Here is a 25,791-nt window from a genome sequence, read left to right on the forward strand (position 1 = left end):
CTGTCTTAACATGTACATATGTATTAATATTCTTTAGATTCATTTATCATGTATGTTAAAGTATAACGTCTGCATACTGTAGGTCCCAGATGTATGGTACACAAGCCCCCTCTACAGGCTGCTGTAGGGGTAATGTGAGAGCAGTTCATGGTCAGTGTCACGGTTGTCCTCCTCTTCATCTGAAGAGGAGAGGCGAGAAGGATCGGAGGACCAAAATGCGGCGTGGTATGTGTTCATCATGAATTTTAATAAAGAAAACACTGAAACACTATACAAAAACAATAAATGAAATAACAACCATGAAGCTAATGAGAACTGTGCTGAAACAAGCAATCTACATAGACAATCACCCACAAACAAACAGTGCAACCCAGGCTACCTAAGTATGATTCTCAATCAGAGACAACTAATGACACCTGCCTCTGATTGAGAACCATACTAGGCCGAAACATAGAAATCCCCAAATCATAGAAAAACAAACATAGACTGCCCACCCCAACTCACGCCATGACCATACTAAATAATGACAAAACAAAGGAAATAAAGGTCAGAACGTGACAGTCAGTTTCTCTAATACACCAGTTTGTTACAATATGTGGTTATCCTGCTGTGAATGTTATAATTGTTAGTTAAACATGAAGCCAGGTTAAAATGTATTTTGACAATGAATCTAGTGACTGTTAGTGGAATATTTTATTATGTATATTTTTTAATTCCAACAAGCCAAAGTATATATAGGTGGTTATTAATCATTAAACTCATTGTCATAAACAGCTCGAGAGAAAACTAAAACGTTTTTCATAATATATACAGTACCAGTAAAAAGTTTGGACACACCTAATCATTCTAGGATTATATTCTTTATTTTTACTATTTTCTACGTTCTAGAATAATAGTGAAGACATCCAAACTTTGAAATAACACATATTTAATAATGTAGTAAGCAAATATAAAACTTGAATGAGTTGGTGTATCCAAGCTTTTGACTGGTTCTGTGTATATACACTGAACAATAATATAAATGCAACATTCAACAGGCAGTCACTCAATTGAAATAAATGAACAAGGCCTTAATCTATGGATTTCACATGGCTGGGAAAACAGATATGCATCTGTTGGTCACAAATACCAACAACAACAAAAAAGTAGGGATGTGGATCAGAAAACCAGTCAGTGACTGGTGTGAACACCATTTGCGTCATGCAGCGCAACACATTCACATCTCCTTCAAGTTGATCAGGCTGTTGATTGTGGCCTGTGGAATGTTTTCCCATTTCTCTTCAATGGCTGTGCAAAGTTGCTGTATATATCCGCGGGGACTGGAACACACTGTCGTACACGTCGATCCAGAGCATCCCAAACATGCTCCAATGGGTAAAATGTCTGGTGAGTATGCAGGCCATGGAAGAACTGGGACATTTTCAGCTTTCAGGAATTGTGTACAAATCCTTGCAATATGGGGCTGTGCATTATCATGCTGAAACATGAGGTGATGGCGGCGGATGACTGGCATGATAAATGGACCTCAGCATCTCGTCACGGTATCTCTGTGCATTCAAATTGCTATCAATAAAATACAATTGTGTTTGTTGTCCGTAGCTTATGGCTGCCCATACCATAACCCCACCTCCACCATGGGGCACCCACACACACATGCCATACACGCTGTGTGCCATCTGCCCGGGACAGTTGAAACCAGGGTTCATCAGTGAAGGGAACACTTCTCCAGCGGGCCAGTGGCTGTCGAAAGTGAGCATTTGCCCACTGAAGGCGGTTGCGATGCCGAACTGCAATCAGGTGAAGACCCTGGTGAGGATGACGAGTATGCAAATAAGTTTTCCAATTGCACGCTCCCTCAAAATTGGGACAACTGTGGCATTGTGTTGTGTGACAAAACTGCACATTTTAGAGTGGCCTTTTATTGTCCCCAGCACAAGGTGCAACTGTGTAATGAGCATGCTTTTTAATCAGCTTCTTGATATTTCACACCTGTCAGGTGGATGGATTATCTTGGTAAAGGAGAAATGCTCACCAACAGGGATGTAAACGAATGTGTGCACAAAAGCTTTGTGAATATCTGACATTTCTGGCATATTTTATTTCAGCTCATTAAACATGGGACCAACACTTTACATGTTACGGTTATATTTTTGTTCAGTATATGTACAACTATATACAAATATACTAGTACTATATTAGCATTTCTCTTAAATAATTCCCTGTTTCTTCTAAAATACTATTTATGTGTAAATTGAAATATACATTTGGTCTTCAGACATAGTTATTTGATTTTTAGCATTTCAGAACCAATTTAGGTTTTTGAATTTTAAGTTTATAATTTTTTATTTATAATAGGGAAATTATGAACCCCCAAGACTCCACACAGATTTTGGCCGAGATAACTGCTGACAAACACTTCTTGTAGCCATCAAGGAGCTTGCAGCATCCTTCTACTGGACATTTGGATCACTCTTCAGCCGCAAACTGATCCAATTCTGCAATGTTTAAGGATTGCTCTCAACCATCTGCTGTTTTCAGATCTTATCATAGGTTTTTAGATTGGATTCAACTGTGACCATTCCAGAACAGATGGTTACAAGAAGCATTTGTAACCAGTTATCTCGGGTGAGGGCTGTGCAACCAAGTATAACATGATGACCACACCACCCACGTTGCTTGTGCGAGCGTTGCAAAATAAATGTACACACGTTATTCACTAATTTCATCCAAACTGCTTGCGCTCGTCAACGAGCGTCTACATAGCCAGGCGCTAAAATAGAACTTGGTTTTATTTTTGAAGCATGATTCTCTGCAAGCCCCGCCTCTCTAATCTGCTCATTGGTTTTTATGCGCATATACCCACGTGGGTCATCGAAAGAAGAACTGAGGTCCCTGCTCCAGTCCAGTTGGTGGCCGTAATGAACCTTAACGTTTGTTGTCAACCGCCATTTAAAATCTACAGAAGAAGAAGACTGAAGGAGGATAGATTACTTGAAACAAACTACTTTTCCCTTTTTATCTGTGGATTAATTGTTGGGGTAGAGAACAAAAAAATATTTTGTGTGACTCAAAATGGCTGAAAATTCTACAAAGATCCTGAAAAAAGGACCTTGTGCATTTCAGGTAAAATAAAAACACAAGGTTTATATCCCAGGACAAATGAACTAGTCAAGGCGACAGAAAATAAATGAGGATCCCATTTCAATGCCTACAGCTTCCACACGATGTCGCCAGTACTGGCATTTCATGGCTGCTTTATCCTTGGTTAGATGACGTATAGGCACTTCGTGTCTTGTGGCGCACCGCAGGATGTTATGAAAGTGAAAACATGGACTATGATTTCAAGACTTGATCCTATCGAATACAGATCGCCCTGTGATCAATTTGATAGATTATTAATGTTTATTAATACCTAAAGTTGGTTTAGAAAAGTAGTTTGAAGTGATTTGTAAAAGTTTATAGGCAACTTTTGTAATTTTAAAAAGTGACGTTGCGTCCTGTAAAGGGAAATTTTCCTGGATCAGACTGGCCTTCATAAAATGACATTTTGGCTACACAATGACGGATTTAATCGGGAAAAAGACCCAACTGTGATGTTTATGGGATATATAGGAGTGCCAAAAAAGAAGCTCGTCAAAGGTAATGAATGTTTTATATTTTATTTCTGCGTTTTGTGTAGCGCCGGCTACCGCAAAATCTTTTGTTTAGGTGTCGTTCAGCTATTTTGGGGGGTGCATGCTATTAGATAATAGCTTCTCATGCTTTCGCCGAAAAGCATTTTACAAATCTGACTAGGTGGCTAGATTCACAATGAGTGTAGCTTTAATTCAGTACCTTGCATGTGTGTTTTAATGAAAGTTTGAGTTTTATCGAAAACTATAGGTGGTGCGCTGAAATTTCGGCTGATTGATGTTCCTGCACAGGAACTACATTCCGCATCATCCCTAAGAGGTTTAAAATAGTTTCTATAATGATGTCAAAAATATAACAATGTGGACCAAAACCTTTTTCAACTTATTTGAGAAGAAATATAAATGTCCAAGGGTGCCAATTTACTTGGCCATCACCATATATAGCATAACTAGGTTTGCATTCAACAGTTGTGTTTTGTCTTTGTCTTAGTAGGACAACTAATTTATGTCAATTGTCTGCCTCAACACTCATAAATGTAAAGCCAAAATTAGGATTGTGTTTATACTGTGTAAAAGAATGGTATCATTTGATTGGTTAATGATTATCATAGCTTATGAATTACAACATACAAAGGTCAGGTGTAACATGGGACCTTTGATCAGGACGTCTATTCCTTAGTTTGCCTCATCATCTTTTATCCCTGTTTATTGTGCTCCCGAGTGGCGCAGCGGTCTAAGGCACTGCATGTCAGTGCTAGAGGCGTCACTACAGACACTCTGTTTTGAATCCAGGCTGTGTCACAACTGGCCATGATTGGGAGTCCCATAGGGCGGGGCACATTTGGCCCAGCGTTGTGATGGTTTGGCCGGTGTAGGCCATCATTGTAAATAAGAATTTGTTCTTTGCTGACTTGCCTAGTTAAATAAATGTTTAAAATAATCTTATACAGCCTTGCCAAGGCTGTGACTAAGGTGGTAGTTTCACCTGATGTTAGGCCTACATTCTTGGCTGCGGACCATTATTGTGTCCTCTCTAATCTGCCTCAGTGTCTCCCCCACTGTTGAACATGTACAATGTTCAAATTAAGTGCTTTGTAATATCAAAACTAGAGGTGTGCCGGGTGGCACAGTGGTCTAAGGCAGAGATACTGGGTTCGAGCCCAGGCTCTGTCGCAGCTGGCCGCGACCGGGAGGTCCATGGGGCGGTGTTGTCTGGGGTAGGGAGGGTTTGGCCGACAGGGATATCCTTGTCTCATCCTGTACTAGCGACTCCTGTGGCGGGCCAGATGCAGTACACGCTGACCAGGTTGCCAGGTGTACGGTGTTTCCTCTGACACATTGGTGTGGCTGGGATCCGGGTTGGATGTGCGTTGTGTCAAGAAGCAGTGTGGCTTGTTTGGGTTGTGTTTCGGAGGATGCATGGCTCTCGACCTTTGACTCTCCTGATTCCTTACAGGAGTTGCATGGATGATACAAGACTGAAACTACTACCAATTGGATACCACGAGATTGGGAAGGGAAAAAGGGGGTGAAAAAAAAAAATATATAAATGTATTTTAAAAAATGATGGCCTTGAGATAGAAGCTGTTTTTCAGTCTCTCGGTCACAGCTTTGATTCACCTGTACTGATCTCGCCTTCTGGATGATAGCAGGGTGAACAGGCAGTGGCTCGGGTGGTTGTTCTACTTTATGATTTTTTGGGCCTTCCTGTGACATCGGGTGGTGTAGATGTCCTCAAAGGCAGGTAATTTGCCCCCGGTGATGCGTTGTGTAGACCTCACTACCTTCTGGAGAGCTTTATGGTTGTGGGTGGAGCAGTTGTCAGACCAGGCTGTGATACAGCCCGACAGGATGCTCTCAATTGTGCATCTGTAAAAGTTTGTGAGTGTTTTTGGTGACAGGCCAAAATTCTTCAGCCTCCTGATGTTGAAGAGGCGCTGTTGTACCTTTTTCACCACGCTGTCTGTGTGGGTGGACCATTTCAGTTTGTCCATGATGTGCAAGCCGAGGAACTTAAAACATTCCACCTTCTCCACTACTGTCCCGTCGATGTGGGTAGGGGGGTGCTCCTTCTGCTGATTCCTAAAGTCCACGATCATCTCCTTTGTTGTGTTGAAGTTGAGTGTGAGGTTATTTTCCTGACACCACACACCAAGGGCCCTCACCTCCTCCCTGTAGGCCGTCTCGTCATGGTTAGTAATCAAGCCTACCACTGTAGTGTCGTCTGCAAACTTGATGACTGAGTTGGAGGCGTGCGTGGCCACATGAATAGGGAGTAGAGGAGAGGGCTGAGAACGCACCCTTGTGGGGCCCCAGTGTTGAGGATCAGCAGGGTGGAGATGTTGTTTCCCACCCTCACCACCTGGGGGCGGCCCGTCAGAAAGTCCAGGACCCAGATGCACAGGGCGGGGTCGAGACCCAGGGTCTCGAGCTCGAGTTTGGAGGGTACTATGGTGTTGAATGCCGAGCTGTAATCGATGAACAGCATTCTTACATAGGTATTCCTCTTGTCCAGATGGGTTAGGGCATTGTGCAGTGTGATTGCGATTGTATCATCTGTGGATCTATTGGGGCGGTAAGCTAATTGGAGTGGGTCTAGGGTGTCAGGTAGGATGGAGATGATATGATTGATATGATTTACTAGTCTCTCAATGCACTTCCTGATGACGGAAGTGAGTGCTACGGATCGATAGTCATTTAGCTCAGTTACCTCAGCATACAGCTTATGGAGAGACCGCAGGTTTTGGTATTGGGCCGTGTTAGTGGCGCTGTATTGCCCTCAAAGTGAGCAAAAAGTTATTTAGTTGGTGCTCTCGTGCATGCTTCAGTGTTGCTTGCCTCGAAGCGAGCATAAAAGGCATTTAGCTCGTCTGGTAGGCTCGCATCACTGAGCAGCTCGGGTCTGGGTTTTCCTTTGTGGTCTGTAATAGTTTGCAATCCCTGCCACATCCGACGAGCGTTTTGACACTTTATTTGTTTCATGGTTCGTAAGAGGGCATAGCAGGATTTCTTATAAGCGCCCAGATTAGTGTCCCGCTCTTTGAAAATGTCAGTTTAGCCTTTAGCTCGATGCGAATGTTACCTGTAATCCATGGCTTCTGGTTGGGATATGTTCGTACGGTCACTGTGGCGACGACGTCGTCGATGCATAATGCCATTGGATGAATCCCGGAACATATTCCAGTCTGTGCTAGAAAAACAGTCCTGTAGCATACCATCTGCGTCATCTGACCACTTCCGTATTGAGTGAGTCACGGGTACTTCCTGCTTTAGTTTCTGCTTGTAAACAGGAATCAGGAGGATATAATTATGGTCAGATTTGCCAAATTGAGGGCGGGGGAGAGCTTTGTATGCATCTCTATGTGTGGAGTAAAGGTGGTCTAGAGTTTTTCTTTAAAAAAATCTTCTCTGGTTGCACATGTGACATGCTGGTAAAATTTTTGTAAAACTGATTTAAGTTTGCCTGCATTAAAGTCCTCCGCCACTTGGAGCGCTGCTTCTGGATGAGCATTTTCTTGTTTGATTATGGCCTTATAAAGTTGGTTGAGAGCGGTCTTAGTGCCAGCATCGGTCTGTGGTGGTAAACAGACGGCTATGAATAATATAGATGAGAACTCTCTTGGTAGATAGTGTGGTCTACATCTTATCATAAGCTATTCTACCTCAGGCAAGCAATATCTCGAGACTTCTTTAATTTTAGACATTGCGTACCAGCTGTTATTGACTAAAACGCACACACCCCCACCCCTAGCTTCTTCGCTGTTCTGCCGGTACATGTAAAATCCCGCCAGCTCTATATTATCTGTGTCGTTGTTCAGCCACGACTCAGTGAAACATAAGATATTACAGTTAATGTTCTGTTGGTAGGATCATTCGTAATCGTAGGTCATCCATTTTATTTTCCAATGATTGCATGTTAGCCAGTAGAATGGATGACAGTGGGAATTTACTCGCTCGCCTACGGATTCTCAGAAGCAGCCTGACCTTTTTTATTTTCTTCATGCAAATGACAGGAAATTGGGCATGTTCCCAGGAAAGCTTCTTCCAGTTTGTGGTGAGTAATTGTTGTTCTGATGTCCAGAAGTTATTTTCGATCATAATAGATGGTAGCAGAAACATTATATACACAGTAAGTAAAAAAATAAGTTATAAACAACGCAAAAAAACTAACAAAGTTAGTTGGTTCGGCGCATGTAAATTGTCAGCAATCCTCCCAGGGGCCCTGTAGAGCTCCGAGACAGGATTGTGCCTCGGCATAGATCTGGAGAAGGGTACCAAAACATTCTGCAGTATTGAAGGTCCCCAAGAACACAGTGGCCTCCATTTTTAAATGAAATAAGTGTGGAAGCACCAAGACTTCCTAGAGCTGGCCTCCCTGCCAAACTGAGCAATTGGGGGAGAAGGGCCTTTTTCAGGGAGGTGACCAAGAACCTGTTGGTCACTCTAATAGAGATCCAGAGTTCCTCTGTGGAGACTGGAGAACCTTCCAGAAGAACAACCATCTCTGCAACACTCCACCAATCAGCCCTTTATGGTAGAGTGGCCAGACGGAAGCGACTCCTCAGTAAGGCACATGACAGCCCACTTGGAATTTTCCAAAAGGCACCTAAAGGGCAATGACCATGAAAAACAAGATTCTCTGGTCTGATGAAACCAATATTAAACTCTTTGGCCTGAATGCCAAGCGTCACGCCTGGAGGAAACCTGATACCTTTCCTACAGTGAAGCACGGTGGTGGCAGCATCATACTGTGGAGATGGTTTTCAGCTGCAGGGACTGGAGCTGAAATGATGGAAGGGAAAGGTGAACAGAGAAAAGTACAGAGAGGTTCTTGATGACAACCTGCTCCAGAGAGCTCAGGACCTCAGACTGGGGCGAAGGTTCATCTTTCAACAGGACAATGACCCTATGCACACTGCCAAGACAATGCAGGAGTGGCTTCGGGACAAGTCTATGAATGTCCTTGAGTGGCCCAGCCAGAGCCCGGACATGAACCAGATTGAACATCTCTGGAGAGACCTGAAAATAGCTGTGCAGCGACGTTCCCCTCCAAAGCTGGTAGAGCTTGGAAGGATCTGAATAGCGAAAAGCGCTTTTATTAATACATGTGATCTAGCAGAGGTAAATGGCAAGTATGAACCAGGTATGCTGTCTATATTGCTTATAATTGATTTAAGTCAACATCCAAGTATTGTTATTGTTATGGAAGTATTTTTTTTTTAAACCCAATAATGTTGTGGGTCCATCAGACCTGCGAACATTGGGTGAATAACAAAAACATTACCACCACACGTTAAAAACAGAAAAATTGTCTCCGCCAACAAGAGTGGTGTGAACAGTTTGTGTCGTGGACGAATGGGTCCTGAGGTGTTTTTTTTTACTATGCCAATAAATGAAAATATCCATCTTGAGCTTTGCAACATGGGACATTTGTGTGACTGGACCGCTGACGTAGTACCACACAGCTTTAGATTAATAATACAGTATCCGGATACCTTGCTTTTGGTTAAACAGTAACTAGCTGAAATGAAGTGATTACTTACTGTATCTCCAGCTTTTGGTTATCATATGACCACTTCCTAGCATTAAGCTAAAGTATAAGATATCAGAGGAGGAAGTGATTAAACTATGTATGTGAAAACAGGTTGTATCTCTCCCAAACTGAAATGTATAAAAATTCAACACTATAAATCAGGTCATGAAAACATTAGCACAACTGCTCGCTGTATGGTGTTTTGGTCATTGTGGACTTTGTGCACAACTGTAATGGTGCTGTCAATCTGTTAGCTGCTATTAATGATTACCTCCTGAATCTGAGTAGATTCCATTCCGAGGACACATTCATGAACGAGACACTCGTATCAGAGAGAACCAAGGTAAAGCCTTTTTGATTATTATTACTGAACATGACAATTTTTTATAACAAATCCCTTGAAATATCAAATCAAATTGTATTATTCATATGCGACGAATACAACAGGTGTAGACCTTACAGGGAAATGCTTACTTACGAGCCCCTAACCAACAATGCACTTTAAAAAATATGAGTAAGAATAAGAAATAAAAGTAACAAGTAATGAAAGAGCAGCAGTAAAATAACAATAGCGAGACTATATACAGGGGGGTACCGGTTCAGAGTCAATGTGTGGGGACACCAGTTAGTTGAGGTAATATGTAGGGTGAGTTATTAAAGTGACTATGCCTAGATGATGACAACAGAGAGTAGCAGCGGTGTAAAAGATGGAGGGGGGGACACAATGCAAATAGTCTGGGTGGCCATTTGATTAGATGTTCAGGAGTCTCATGGCTAGGGGGTAGAAGCTGTTTAGAAGCCTCTTGGACCTAGACTTGGCTCTCCGGTACCGCTTGCCATGCGGTAGCAGAGAGAACAGTCCTTGACTTAGGGCTGGGCGAAATCGCCAAAATTTCATATCATGGTATTTAAACATTTTCTCACGGTATTTGACGGTATTTTATGTTTTTGATTAATACAAGTTATACATTTGCTTCATGAGTAGTGTGTGACCCTAGGCTGGCAACACATAAACTCAGCAAAAAAAAGAAACGTCCCTTTTTCAGGACCCTGTCTTTCAAATTTAATTCATGAAATTCCAAATAATTTAACAGATCTTCATTGTTTAAACACTCTCTTTAATTACACGTGTTTATATCACTATATCAAAAACATTTTATACCAATTCATTCAGTTATTATCTAAACCATTTGCGCCAAATATGGCTGACATTTGTAAGCATTATGGCTATTGCCTTAATTCCACAATTTCATCTCTCTGCCATTGGGTTTGAAACTACAGTACTATATCTCAGAATAGCATACAGAGTTTCCTGCAATGATACTTTCTTATCAATGTTTTATGGTCAGCATTACCTTCAGTACAATCCGTGTTTCAGGGTATTACAATGATTCTCTTGTCTTTTCACCTGAACAGATGCAAAGAATGTGCCTTCAGAAAGTTTTTCACAACCCTTGACCTTTTACACATTATGTTGTGTTACAAAGTGGGATTAAAGTGTATTTAAGTCTCTAACAGCCTTTTCACACCTGGCTTGTACAATATTTGCCCATTATTTAAAAACATCTTCAAGCTCTGTCAATTGGTTGTTGATCATTGCTCAAAAGCCATAGATTTTGAAACTGATTTCATTCAAAACTGTGACTAAGCCACCCAGGAACATTCAATGTCATCTTGGTAAATAACTCCAGTGTATATTTGGTCTTATCTTTTAGGTTATTGTTCTGCTGAAAGGTGAATTAGTTTCCCAGTGTCTGGTGGAAAGCAGACTGAACCAGATTTCCTCTATAATTTTCCTGTGTGTCCTGTTTTCCGCTTCTATTTATCCTAAAAAAAAGTCCATAGTGCTTGCTGATAAAAAAACATACCCATAACAGCCACCACCTTGCTTGACAATATGAATAGTGGTACTTCATGATGTGTTGTGGTGGATTGGCTCCAAACATAACGCTTTGTATTCAGGACAAAAAGTGAATTTCTTTGACACATATTTTGCAGTGTTACTTAACACTAGGAGCAGCGCAGTTCCATAACTACTAGAACGGTCATCATGACCGTTACATTTTCAGTTCAGTAGATATTCGATAATAAATAATAAATGGCTAAATTTACAATGGCTCTGTGTGAGTTCCTCATGGGAAAAGGCTACAGGTGATGATCAGCAATAGCCATTTGGGAAAAATATCCTTTCTTCTGTTAAATTCCATTAGATTTTTACTGTAAAATATGTGTGTTGACTATGGTAGGGCAGGGACTGTGATGCTAAATTAACAAGTTGATTACATTGGCATGGTGCAGCTACCAAAGCACAGATAAATGCAACTCAAAACATGCTATTCTGTTCTTTTTAAATAAATAGTATTGGATCTTGTTTATGTCCTTCCTAAACAAAATATCAATGGTTTTCTTTGTGATTGTGTATATTAACACTAGAAAGACAGAGAGCATCATAATGTAGCAAAATGAATTGAAATGTTTAAGTGCTCTGCCATTTTTAAAGTCCCCCTTATCCTTGACTTTCCCCAAATACACTACATACACCTGCTTGTTGAACATCTCATTCCAAAATGATGGGCATTCATATGGAGTTGGTCCCCCCTTTGCTGCTATAACAGCCTCCACTCTTCTGGGAAGCATTTCCACTAGATGTTGGAACATTACTGTGGGTACTTGCTTCCATTCAGCAATGAGCATTAGTGAGGTCAGGCACTGATGTTGGGTCATTATAATAATAATAATAATAATATAATAATAATAAGACCTGGCTCATAGTCTGTCTTCCAATTCATCACAAATGTGTTCAATGGGGTTGAGGTCAGGGCTCTGTGCAGGCCAGTCAAGTTCTTCCACACCGATCAACAAACCATTTCTGTATTGATCTTGCTTTGTGCACGAGGGCATTGTCATGCTGAAACAGGAAAGAGCCTTCCCCAAACTGTTGCCACAAAGTTGGAAGCACAGAATCATCTAGAATGTCAATGTATGCTGTAGCGTTAAGATTTCCCTTCACTGGAACTAAGGAGCACGAACCATGAAAAAATAGCCCCAGACCATTATTCCTCCTCCACCAAACTTTACAAATGGTACTATGCAGTCGGGCAGGAGAGTTCTCTTGGCATCCGACAAAAACCCAGATGATTCATCACACAAGAGAACGCGTTTCCACTGCTACAGAGTCCAAAGGCGGCGAGCTTTACACCACTCCAGCCGACGCTTGGCATTGCGTATGGTGATCATAGGCTTGTGTGTGGCTGCTCGGCCATGGAAACCCATTTCATGAAGCTCCTGACAAACAGTTATTGTGCTGATGTTGCTTCCAGAGGCAGTTTGGAACTCGGTAGTGAGTGTTGCAACCGAGGACAGACAATTTTTACACGCTATACGTTCAGCACTCATTGGTACTGTTCTGTGAGCTTATGTGGCCTACCACTTCACGGCTGATCCGTTGTTGCTCCTCGACGTTTCCAATTCACAGTACTTACAGTTGACCGGGGCAGTTCTAGCAGGGCAGAAATTTGACAAACTGACTTGTTGGAAAGGTGGCGTCCTATGATGGTGCCTTGTTGGAAGTTACTGAACTCTTCAGTACGGGCCATTCTACTGGCAATGTTTGTCTATGGAGATTGCATGGCTGTGTGCTTGATTTTTTTTTACACCTGTCAGCAACAGGTGTGGCTGAAATAGCCGAATCCACTCATTTGAAGGCGGTGTCCACATACCTTTGTGTATATGTAGTGTTTGTCTATTTATTAAAAACACACTGCCGTTGTTAGAATCTTAATATCACGACAGAACTGGAGTTATAACCAGTTTTAGGAGGGCATGTCATTTCTTAAATGGTTTTCTCTGTTAAGCACATTTTTGGTCAAATTTATTTAAGCTTGCCATAAAAAAGGGGTTGAATACTTTTCTTATTTTCTATTCATTTCCCAAATATTCTACAAACAAAATTCCACTTTGACATTCTGGGGTGCTGTGTGTAGATACATTTGACCAAATCTACATGTAATACATTTTAAATTCAGGCTTTAACAACAAAATGTGGAAAATATAAACTGAACCAATTCATTCAGTTATTATCTAAACCATTTGCGCCAAATATTGCTGACATTTGTAAGCATTATGGCGATTGCCTTAATTCCACAATTTCATCTCTCTGCCATTGGGTTTGAAACTACAGTACTATATCTCAGAATAGCATACAGAGTTTCCTGCAATGATACTTTCCATTCAATGTTTTATGGTCAGCATTACCTTCAGTACAATTGTTATGCAGGTGAATGAGGACCCAAAAGCGACTTGGCGAAAACAGAGTCTTTAATCCAGTAAAGTAAATATACAATCATAAAGCACAATTCCACTCGTAATGACGAGAACAGACTGGAGACTCGATCATGAACTGCAGGTTGCCTCGGGAAGGCACTTGAACGTAGCAGACTCAGACACCTGCTCACCACGCAGCATCTGAGGGAAACACGACACGACAGGGCGATACACAGACACAGCACGGTGAACAATAGACAAGGATCCGACAGGACAGGAACGGAAAACAAGGGGAGAAATAGGGACTCTAATCAGGGGAAAAGATAGGGAACAGGTGTGGGAAGACTAAATGATTGATTAGGGGAATAGGAACAGCTGGGAGCAAAATGACAAGACAATATAAGACAAAACATGACAGTACCCCCCCACTCACCGAGCGCCTCCTGGCGCACTCGAGGAGGAATCCTGGCGGCAACGGAGGAAATCATCAATCAGTGAACGGTCCAGCACGTCCCGAGATGGAACCCAACTCCTCTCCTCAGGACCGTAACCCTCCCAATCCACTAAGTATTGGTGACCCCGTCCCCGAGAACGCATGTCCATGATCCTACGTATCTTGTAAATAGGTGCGCTCTCGACAAGGACGGGAGGGGGGGAGGGAAGACGAACGGGGGTGCGAAGAAAGGGCTTGACACAGGAGACATGGAAGACAGGATGGACGCGACGAAGATGTCGCGGAAGAAGCAGTCGCACAGCGACAGGATTGACGACCTGGGAGACACGGAACGGACCAATGAACCGCGGAGTCAACTTACGAGAAGCTGTCGTAAGAGGAAGGTTGCGAGTGGAAAGCCACACTCTCTGGCCGCAACAATACCTAGGACTCTTAATCCTACGTTTATTGGCGGCTCTCACAGTCTGTGCCCTGTAACGGCAAAGTGCAGACCTCACCCTCCTCCAGGTGCGCTCACAACGTTGGACAAACGCTTGAGCGGAGGGAACGCTGGACTCGGCAAGCTGGGATGAGAACAGAGGAGGCTGGTAACCCAGACTACTCTGAAGCGGAGATAACCCGGTAGCAGACGAAGGAAGCGAGTTGTGAGCGTATTCTGCCCAGGGGAGCTGTTCTGCCCAAGACGCAGGGTTTCTGAAAGAAAGGCTGCGTAGTATGCGACCAATCGTCTGATTGGCCCTCTCTGCTTGACTGTTAGACTGGGGATGAAACCCGGAAGAGAGACTGACGGACGCACCAATCAAACGACAGAACTCCCTCCAAAACTGTGACGTGAATTGCGGGCCTCTGTCTGAAACGGCGTCTAACGGGAGGCCATGAATTCTGAACACATTCTCGATGATGATTTGTGCCGTCTCCTTAGCGGAAGGAAGTTTAGCGAGGGGAATGAAATGTGCCGCCTTAGAGAACCTATCGACAACTGTAAGAATCACAGTCTTCCCCGCAGACAAAGGCAGACCGGTAATGAAGTCTAGGGCGATGTGAGACCATGGTCGAGAAGGAATGGGGAGCGGTCTGAGACGACCGGCAGGAGGAGAGTTACCTGACTTAGTCTGCGCGCAGTCCGAACAAGCAGCCACGAAACGGCGCGTGTCACGCTCCTGAGTCGGCCACCAAAAGCGCTGGTGAATAGACGCAAGAGTGCCTCGAACACCGGGATGACCAGCTAACTTGGCAGAGTGAGCCCACTGAAGAACAGCCAAACGAGTGGAAACAGGAACGAAAAGAAGGTTACTAGGACAAAGCGCGCGGCGACGCAGTGTGCGTGAGTGCTTGCTTAACCTGTCTTTCAATTCCCCAGACTGTCAACCCGACAACACGCCCATAAGGAAGAATCCCCTCGGGATCAGTAGAAGCCACAGAAGAACTAAAAAGACGGGATAAGGCATCAGGCTTGGTGTTCTTGCTACCCGGACGGTAAGAAATCACAAAATCGAAACGAGCGAAAAACAACGCCCAACGAGCTTGACGAGCATTAAGTCGTTTAGCAGAACGGATGTACTCAAGGTTCTTATGGTCTGTCCAAACGACAAAGGAACGGTCGCCCCTCCAACCACTGTCGCCATTCGCCTAGGGCTAAGCGGATGGCGAGCAGTTCGCGGTTACCCACATCATAGTTGCGTTCAGATGGCGACAGGCGATGAGAAAAATAAGCGCAAGGATGAACCTTATCGTCAGACTGGAAGCGCTGGGATAGAATGGCTCCCACGCCTACCTCTGAAGGCCAACCTCGACAATGAATTGTCTAGTGACGTCAGGAGTAACGAGGATAGGAGCGGACGTAAAACGTTCTTTTAGAAGATCAAAAGCTCCCTGGGCGGAACCGGACCACTTAAAACACGTCTTGACAGAAGTAAGAGCTGTGAGAGGGGCAGCAACTTGACCGAAATTACGAATGAAACGCCGATAGAAATTAGCGAAACCTAGAAAGCGCTGCAACTCGACACGTGACCTTGGAACGGGCCAATCACTGACAGCTTGGACCTTAGCGGAATCCATCTGAATGCCTTCAGCGGAAATAACGGAACCGAGAAAAGTAACGGAGGAGACATGAAAAGAGCACTTCTCAGCCTTTACGTAGAGACAATTCTCTAAAAGGCGCTGTAGAACACGTCGAATGTGCTGAACATGAATCTCGAGTGACGGTGAAAAAATCAGGATATCGTCAAGATAGACAAAAACAAAGATGTTCAGCATGTCTCTCAGAACATCATTAACTAATGCCTGAAAAACAGCTGGCGCATTGGCGAGACCAAACGGCAGAACCCGGTACTCAAAATGCCCTAACTGAGTGTTAAACGCCGTTTTCCACTCGTCCCCCTCTCTGATGCGCACGAGATGGTAAGCGTTACGAAGGTCCAACTTAGTAAAGCACCTGGCTCCCTGCAGAATCTCGAAGGCTGATGACATAAGGGGAAGCGGATAACGATTCTTAACCGTTATGTCATTCAGCCCTCGATAATCCACGCAGGGGCGCAGAGTACCGTCCTTCTTCTTAACAAAAAAAACCCCGCCCGGCCGGAGAGGAAGAAGGCACTATGGTACCGGCGTCAAGAGACACAGACAAATAATCCTCGAGAGCCTTACGTTCGGGAGCCGACAGAGAGTATAGTCTACCCCGAGGAGGAGTGGTCCCCGGAAGGAGATCAATACTACAATCATACGACCGGTGAGGAGGAAGGGAGTTGGCTCGGGACCGACTGAAGACCGTGCGCAGATCATGATATTCCTCCGGCACTCCTGTCAAATCGCCAGGTTCCTCCTGAGAAGTGGGGACAGAAGAAACGGGAGGGATGGCAGACATTAAACACTTCACATGACAAGAAACGTTCCAGGATAGGATAGAATTACTAGACCAATTAATAGAAGGATTATGACATACTAGCCAGGGATGACCCAAAACAACAGGTGTAAAAGGTGAACGAAAAATCAAAAAAGAAATAGTCTCACTGTGGTTACCAGATACTGTGAGGGTTAAAGGTAGTGTCTCAAATCTGATACTGGGAAGGTGACTACCATCTAAGGCGAACATGGGCGTAGGCTTGTCTAACTCTCTGAAAGGAATGTCATGTTTCCGAGCCCATGCTTCGTCCATGAAACAACCCTCAGCCCCAGAGTCTATCAAGGCACTGCATGTAGCACCCGAACCGGTCCAGCGTAGATGGACCGACAAAGTAGTACAGGATCTAGATGGAGAGACCTGAGTAGTAGCGCTCACCAGTAGCCCTCCGCTTACTGATGAGCTCTGGCTTTACTGGACATGAATTAACAAAATGTCCAGCAAGTCCGCAATAGAGGCACAGGCGGTTGGTGATCCTCCGTTCCCTCTCCTTAGTCGAGATGCGAATACCTCCCAGCTGCATGGGCTCAGTCTCTGAGCCAGAGGAGGGAGATGGTTGCGATGCGGAGCAGGGAAACACCGTTGACGCGAGCTCTCTACCACGAGCCTGGTGACGAAGATCTACCCGTCGTTCTATGCGGATGGCGAGAGCAATCAAAGAGTCCACACTTGAAGGAACCTCCCGGGAGAGAATCTCATCTTTAACCACTGCGTGGAGTCCCTCCAGAAAACGAGCGAGCAGCGCCGGCTCGTTCCACTCACTAGAGGCAGCAAGAGTGCGAAACTCAATAGAGTAATCCGTTATGGATCGATCACCTTGGCATAGGGAAGCCAGGGCCCTAGAAGCCTCCCTACCAAAAACTGAACGGTCAAAAACCCGAATCATCTCCTCTTTAAAGTTCTGGTAATTGTTAGAGCAATCAGCCCTTGCCTCCCAGATAGCTGTGCCCCACTCTCGAGCCCGGCCAGTAAGGAGTGAAATGACGTAAGCAACCCGAGCTCTCTCTAGAGTATGTGTTGGGTTGGAGAGAGAACACAATATCACACTGGGTGAGAAAGGAGCGGCACTCCGTGGGCTGCCCGGAGTAGCAAGGTGGGTTATTAACCCTAGGTTCCGGAGGCTCGGCAGGCCAGGAAGTAACAGGTGGCACGAGACGAAGACTCTGGAACTGTCCAGAGAGGTCGGAAACCTGAGCGGCCAGGTTCTCCACGGCATGGCGAGCAGCAGACAATTCCTGCTCGTGTCTGCCGAGCATGGCTCCTTGGATCTCGACGGCAGTGTTACGAGCGTCTGTAGTCGCTGGGTCCATTCTTTGGTCGGATCCTTCTGTTATGCAGGTGAATGAGGACCCAAAAGCGACTTGGCGAAAACAGAGTCTTTAATCCAGTAAAGTAAATATACAATCATAAAGCACAATTCCACTCGTAATGACGAGAACAGACTGGAGACTCGATCATGAACTGCAGGTTGCCTCGGGAAGGCACTTGAACGTAGCAGACTCAGACACCTGCTCACCACGCAGCATCTGAGGGAAACACGACACGACAGGGCGATACACAGACACAGCACGGTGAACAATAGACAAGGATCCGACAGGACAGGAACGGAAAACAAGGGGAGAAATAGGGACTCTAATCAGGGGAAAAGATAGGGAACAGGTGTGGGAAGACTAAATGATTGATTAGGGGAATAGGAACAGCTGGGAGCAGGAACGGAACGATAGAGAGAAGAGAGAGAGAGAGGGAGAGAGAAAAAGGGGAACGAACCTAAAAAGACCAGCAGGGGGAAAACGAACAGAAGGAAAAGCAAAATGACAAGACAATATAAGACAAAACATGACAACAATCCGTGTTTCAGGGTATTACAATGATTCTCTTGTCTTTTCACCTGAACAGATGCAAAGAATGTGCCTTCAGAAAGGAACTAAGGAGCACAAACCATGAAAAAATAGCCCCAGACCATTATTCCTCCTCCACCAAACTTTACAAATGGTACTATGCAGTCGGGCAGGAGAGCTCTCTTGGCATCCGACCAAAACCCAGATGATTCATTACACAAGAGAACGCGTTTCCACTGCTACAGAGTCCAAAGGCGGCGAGCTTTACACCACTCCAGCCGACGCTTGGCATTGCATATGGTGATCATAGGCTTGTGTGTGGCTGCTCAGCCATGGAAACCCATTTCATGAAGCTCCCGACAAACAGTTATTGTGCTGATGTTGCTTCCAAAGGCAGTTTGGAACTCGGTAGTGAGTGTTGCAACCGAGGACAGACAATTTTTACACGCTATACGGTGTGAACACCTTCTGAAGGCACTGTATGTCTCTACTTAGTGCAAAACTTGCAGTTGTTTTGCCTTAGCTAATTCTAACAGCAACCTTTTTTGTAATTTGTCCTACTGCTTGCTGAATTTAGCAGTATCTCTCCTCACTTCTTCCCTGTGTTTTTATCCACAGAAGAATAATACAGTCCACAGCTGTTTCTGAACTTGGTCCCCCTCTACTGTTAGCTATAATGGGTAAATCTGCTGCACAGATTAAACTGTACACTCTTCAAATAAAAAAAGACAATTAGGGAGGGAGATATATTTTGGGGTTATACTGTACATTTTAGTCCCAAAAATGATATAGTCCCAAAATGTTGTATATGTCAGCAACCAAGTTTAAGAAATGTAACTTTCAAAATTCAGAAATCTATCCCATATGATGCATTTTCCATCATGTGATGCAAATTACATAATGCAGGCCAGATGTCTGTGTTTAGAGAGTTTCATATCTTGAAAACGATTGCTGACATATAAAACATTTTGGGACTATATCAACAATGGACTAATGAAATAAATACTAAAAGATAGTTTTGGCTGGAGTTTTCCTTTTAATAATGTAAAAAAATAAATGTATAACCCCAAAATATATCTCCCACCCTAATTAATATCATTAATCAACTATTACTAATATACTCACGTCTGAAGAAAGAGATGCACACATTTTGAACAAAAGAAAGTACATACTGTATATCTCTATCAGATCACGATGACACGGCAATTTCTTCCTTGTACAGGTGGCTGTTCCTGTAGAAGACCTGTTAAAGACGACACAGGTACCTTAAGTTGATTGTATTTGCTGCATTAAAATCATAATGGTGGATTTAATAATTGTCTAGTTCAAAAGAGCAAAGTAATATCTTTGGACATTTGGTCATAACTATGTGATTTGAACAACACGTTGTACAGGAGCAGACATCCAAAATAACTATAGTGAACATTTTTTTACTTATAAAGTAGAGAATCCCCATGTTGTACATTTAAAATATGATTTCTAGGATTTAAGTATTTCAGATGAAAACTGTTTTATCAAATTATGAGGAAGTCTTTTTTTTTACATGAATCATATAACACCGCAGTTATTGAACAGCCAAAGACGTCTACCACATCACCCCGTAAGCAAGGTACTGTAAGGAATGTAAACTACACACTCATACATGCGACGATAAGACATACATTTAAATCAAGATATACCATACAGTAAGTACAGCATTATAGGGATACCTGTTATTTACTGTGTATTTCCAGGTTAATATATTTGAATTATTTTGATTCACTTGTAGATGCATCAGTGCAGACCATGGAGCAGTCAACCGGTAATGACTCTATTTCTTATACAGTATGTTCATCAGGATGATAGTTTAAATGAAATGTGAGCTTTGTTATTGCACTTCTCTGTTTTCATTTTCTTATTTTTTTTCAGATGAGAAGTTACACGAAGGTACTAAGCTATTTATTATCATTTTTCTTACATGTGGCTATTAATATTTTGTCACGTTTTCTAATCAACAGTCAAAAGTTTTTGACACACCTACTCCAGGGTGATTCTTTATTTTGACTATTTTGACTATTTTTGTAATTTATTAGTGAAGACATCTAAACTATGAAATAACACACATGGAATCATGTAGTAACCAAAAAAGTGTTAAACCAGTCAAAATACATGTTAGATTTGAGATTCTTCAAAGGAGCCACCCTTTGCCTTGATGACAGCTTTGCACACTCTTGGCATTCTCTCAACCAGCTTCATAAGGTAGTCACCTGGAATGCATTTCAATTAACAGGTGTGCCTTGTTAAAAGTTAGTTTGTGGAATTTCTTTTCTTCATAATGTATTTGAGACATTCAGTTGTGTTGTGACATGGTAGGAGTGGTATACAGAAGAAAGCACTACTTGGTAAAAGACCAAGTCCATTTTATGGCAAGAACAAGTCAAATAAGCAAAGAGAAACAACAGTCCATCATTACTTTAAGACATGAAGGTCAGTCAATCTGGAAAATGTCAAGAATTTTGAAAGTTTCTTCAAGTGCAGTCGCAAAAACCATCAAGCGCTGAAACTGGCTCTCATGAGGACTGCCACAGGAAATTAAGACCCAGAGTTACCTCTGCTGCAGAAGATAAGTTAATTAGAGTTATCAGCCTCAGAAATTGCAGCCCAAATACATCCTTCACAGAGTTCAAGTAACAGACACATCTCAACATCAACTGTTCAGAGGAGACTACGTGAATCAGGCCTTCATGGTCAAATTGCTGCAAAGGAAGCACTACTAAAGGACACCAATAAGATGAAGAAACTTGCTTGGGCCAAGAAACACATTCCAACCGCCGTGTCTTTGTGAGATGCAGAGTAGATGAATGGATGATCTCCTCATGTGTGGGTCGGCAGGCACCCTAGTGGTCAGAGCATTGGGCCAGTAACCGAAAGGTTTTTGGATCGAATCCCCGAGCTGACAATGTAAAAATCTGTTGTTCTGCCCCTGAACATGGCAGTTAACCCACTGTTTCTCGGTAGGCAGTCATTGTAAATAAGAATGTGTTCTTAATTAACTTGCCTAGTTAAATAAAGGTTAAACAAATGTGAAGTTGGAAGCATGGAGGAAGAGGTGTGGGGGTGCTTTGCTGGTGACACTGTCAGTGATTTGTTTAGAATTCAAGTCACACTTAACCAGCATGGCTGCCAAAGCATTCTGCAGCGATACGCCATCCCATCGGGTTTGCACTTAGAGGGACTATATTTTGTTTTTCAACAGGACAATGACCCAACACACCTCCAGGCTGTGTAAGGGCTATATGAAGGAGAGGGATGGAGTGCTGCATCAGATGTCCTAGCCTCCACAATCACCCGACCTCAACCCCATTGAAGATGGTTTGGGATGAGTTGGACCACAGAGTGAAGGAAAAGCAGTCAACAAGTGTTCAGCGTATGTGGGAACTCCTTCAAGACTGTTGTAAAATAATTCTTCATTAAGCTGGTTGAGAGAATGCTAAGAGTGTGCAAAGCTGTCATCAAGGCAAAGGGTGGCTATTTTGAAGAATCACAAATATATTTTAATTTGTTTAACACTTTTATGGTTACTACATGATTCTATGTGTTATTTCACAGTGTTGATGTCTTCACTCTTATTCTACAATGTAGAAAATAGAAATAATTAAGAAAATCCCTTAAATGAGTCGGTGTCTCCAAACTTTTGACGGGTATTTTTTTAATCAAATATGATTTCTAATTTTTGTACCTTTTAAATGTGTCCTACAATTCTAAATCAAACAGCTAAATGATCCATGGTATTACCGTCTTAAAACAGTGCCATATGTTATCTTAGTACCCTTCCCCCTCCACCCCAACAGCTTAGGTGTTTTAAAGATCAAAATAAGAAAAATGTTTCTTCAACATTATGTATGTGTTTTCTTTCCTCAGTGGATGTAACTCTGGATGTGGACACAGCTCATCCTAACCTACTGATAGATGGGAAAACAGTAAGCTGGATAAAGGAAACACCACAGAGACTGTGTAGTGAGAAGATGTTTGATGAAGATCCCTATGTGCTGGGCATTATATGCCGTGCTTGGAGGGCCTACTGGAAGGTGAATGTGGAGAAGAAGGATGACTGGGTACTTGGTGTTACCAAGGCAACATCTAACAGGAAGGGACAATTGGTTCTCAGCCCTGCCAATGGCTTCTGGGTAATCAGGCTGTCCAATGGGGGACGACTGAAAGCCATGGATGATAAGGAGCATGATCTTGACAAAGATATTCCAGATGAAGTTGGGATTTATCTAGATTATAAGGAAAGGAAGGTGACTTTCTACAATGCAGAAGACAGCTCACTCATCTACTCATTTACCAATGGACCAAGTTATCAGGATGATGTCCGCCCACTTTTCTCACCCTGGAACAATGACGCAGATCCAATCAGAATATTGTCCATTGAAACTAAACAATCTGGATCATCTAACGCATGAAGGATCACCTCTGCATCAATCAATAGGGTACTTTATTGTAATGGTGAGGTGGTGTCTCTTCGTCACATCTAAAAAATAATTGCAGACGCTCCTATCCAGAGTGACTTACAGTAGTGAGTGCATATAGTTTTATATGTTTTTTAACTGGTCCCCTTTGTGAATCAGACCCACAACCCTGGCATTGCAATCACCATGCTCTACCAACTGAGCCACACAGGACCAGCAAGGAATTGACTTTATATTCTTCGTCCTAATATAATGGACAGCTATTTCAGTCATATTTTTTCCAAATCACACAGATGTTATAAATACAAATCATAGTGAACAGGTCATGTTACACCTCCCTTCATGCACATTTACTGCACGCTGTATTGATTTGTGAAGAAGAAAATATTGCTTTTAAGACTTGGATGTGTATCAGTTCATGTCTTGGGATCATGATCATAATACTGTACATATTTTAAAAATACATTTGAAGACAATGTCACACCCTGATCTGTTTCACCTGTCCTCATTAATGGGTCGGCAGGGTAGCTAGTGGTTAGAGCGTTGGACTTGTAACCAAAAGGTTGCAAGTTCAAATCCATGAGCTGACAAGGTACAAATCTTTCATTCTGCCCCTGAACAGGCAGTTAACCCTAGGCTGTCAATGAAAATAAGAATTTATTCTTAACTGACTTGCCTAGTAAAATAAATGTCACTTGCTTTTTCCAGTCTATTTATCCCTGTGTTTCCTGTACCTCTGTACAAGTGTATTTATCCCTGTGTTTCCTGTCTCTCTGTGAAAGTGTATTTATCTCTGTGTTTCCTGTCTCTCTGTGAAAGTTTGTCTTGTATGTTCCAAGTCAACCAGCGTTTTTTTCCCCGTACTCCTGCCTTTGGTATTCTCCTTTTTCTAGTCCTCCTGGTTTTGACTGTTGACTGTTCTGGACTCTGTACCCGCCTGCCTGACCATTCTGCCTGCATTGACCATGAGCCTGTCTGCTGCTCTGTACCTCTTGGACTCTGAACTGGTTTTGACTTTTTACCTGTCCACGACCATTCTCTTGCCTACTTCTTTTTGGTTTATTAAACATCTCAAACTCCAACCATCTGCCTCAACTAGACATGGAAATATGCAATTCAAATAGATTCTGCATGAAATGTTGTGATTTATAAATTAAACATTATTTTATGTGTGACTAAGGGCAGGTTTCAATCAGTTGCAGCATTAGCCTGCGTTGGCCAACAAACTGCATAGCTCTGTTTTGGCAGTGTTGGATTTGTAACTGCGGTAAGAGTTGACAAATAGGTGAGCAGCTGCTCTTGTGGATCTTGTCACAAACCACTCCCCTCCTTATTGCGTTAGTAGTATATCTGAATATATATCCCTGCCGCATTAGTAGTTTAACCAGCTATATATATCCCTACCGTGTTAGTAGTTTAACTGGCTATATATATATCCCTACCGTGTTAGTAGTTTAACTGGCTATATATATATCCCTACCGTGTTAGTAGTTTAACTGGCTATATATATATCCCTACCGTGTTAGTAGTTTAACTGGCTATATATATATCCCTACCGTGTTAATAGTTTAACTGGCTATATATATATATCCCTACCGTGTTAGTAGTTTAACCAGCTATATATATCCCTACCGTGTTAGTAGTTTAACTGGCTATATATATATCCCTACCGTGTTAGTAATTTAACTGGCTATATATATATCCCTACCATGTTAATAGTTTAACTGGCTATATATATATATCCCTACCGTGTTAGTAGTTTAACTGGCTATATATATATCCCTACCGTGTTAATAGTTTAACTGGCTATATATATATATCCCTACCGTGTTAGTAGTTTAACTGGCTATATATATCCCTACCGTGTTAATAGTTTAACTGGCTATATATATATATATCCCTACCGTGTTAGTAGTTTAACTGGCTATATATATATCCCTACCGTGTTAGTAGTTTAACTGGCTATATATATATCCCTACCGTGTTAGTAGTTTAACTGGCTATATATCCCTACCGTGTTAGTAGTTTAACCGGCTATATATATATCCCTACCGTGTTAGTAGTTTAACCGGCTATATATATATCCCTACCGTGTTAGTAGTTTAACTGGCTATATATATATCCCTACCGTGTTAATAGTTTAACTGGCTATATATATATCCCTACCGTGTTTAGTAGTTTAACCATGTTAGTAGTTTAACTATATATATATCCCTACCGTGTTAGTAGTTTAACCAGCTATATATATATCCCTACCGTGTTAGTAGTTTAACTGGCTATATATATATCCCTACCGTGTTAATAGTTTAACTGGCTATATATATATCCCTACCATGTTAATAGTTTAACTGGCTATATATATATCCCTACCATGTTAGTAGTTTAACTGGCTATATATATATCCCTACCGTGTTAGTAGCTTAACCGACGATATACTGCGATGTGATAGAAATGACACTCAAATGTAAAATCGTCAAAGTAAATGGCAGCCTACAAAAGCCACTTGGCTATGTTCACCTTAGGCTATTTGTGCAGATGAAAAGCACCAACGAGGCTATATTTTCTCAACTAAAATTGTCATACATAAAACATAATAAAAAAAATATGAAAGATAATAAAAATTATTTCTAGCCTATATACTTTATGGGTTCTTTAAATAAGCTATGGCTAGCCAGCTAATGATCACACTTGAAGAAGCAAGTAGCCTAAACGGATGACTAC

General features: G+C 42.4%; 1 protein-coding gene across 1 annotated transcript; it reads left to right on the plus strand.

Moving 5' to 3' along the window:
- Positions 1-3,596: 3,596 nt before the first annotated feature.
- On the plus strand, positions 3,597-23,559 carry LOC124007707 (zinc-binding protein A33-like). The gene is made up of 7 exons (XM_046318415.1): positions 3,597-3,639; positions 19,238-19,299; positions 19,842-19,880; positions 20,184-20,228; positions 20,388-20,420; positions 20,528-20,545; positions 22,520-23,559. The coding sequence occupies exons 2-7, from the start codon at positions 19,296-19,298 to the stop codon at positions 23,062-23,064; spliced, it is 684 nt and encodes a 227-aa protein (XP_046174371.1). The 5' UTR covers positions 3,597-3,639; positions 19,238-19,295; the 3' UTR covers positions 23,065-23,559.
- The last annotated feature ends 2,232 nt before the right edge of the window (positions 23,560-25,791 follow it).

Source organism: Oncorhynchus gorbuscha, linkage group LG21, assembly GCF_021184085.1.
Source record: "Oncorhynchus gorbuscha isolate QuinsamMale2020 ecotype Even-year linkage group LG21, OgorEven_v1.0, whole genome shotgun sequence".
NCBI classification, from domain to species: Eukaryota; Metazoa; Chordata; class Actinopteri; order Salmoniformes; family Salmonidae; genus Oncorhynchus; species Oncorhynchus gorbuscha.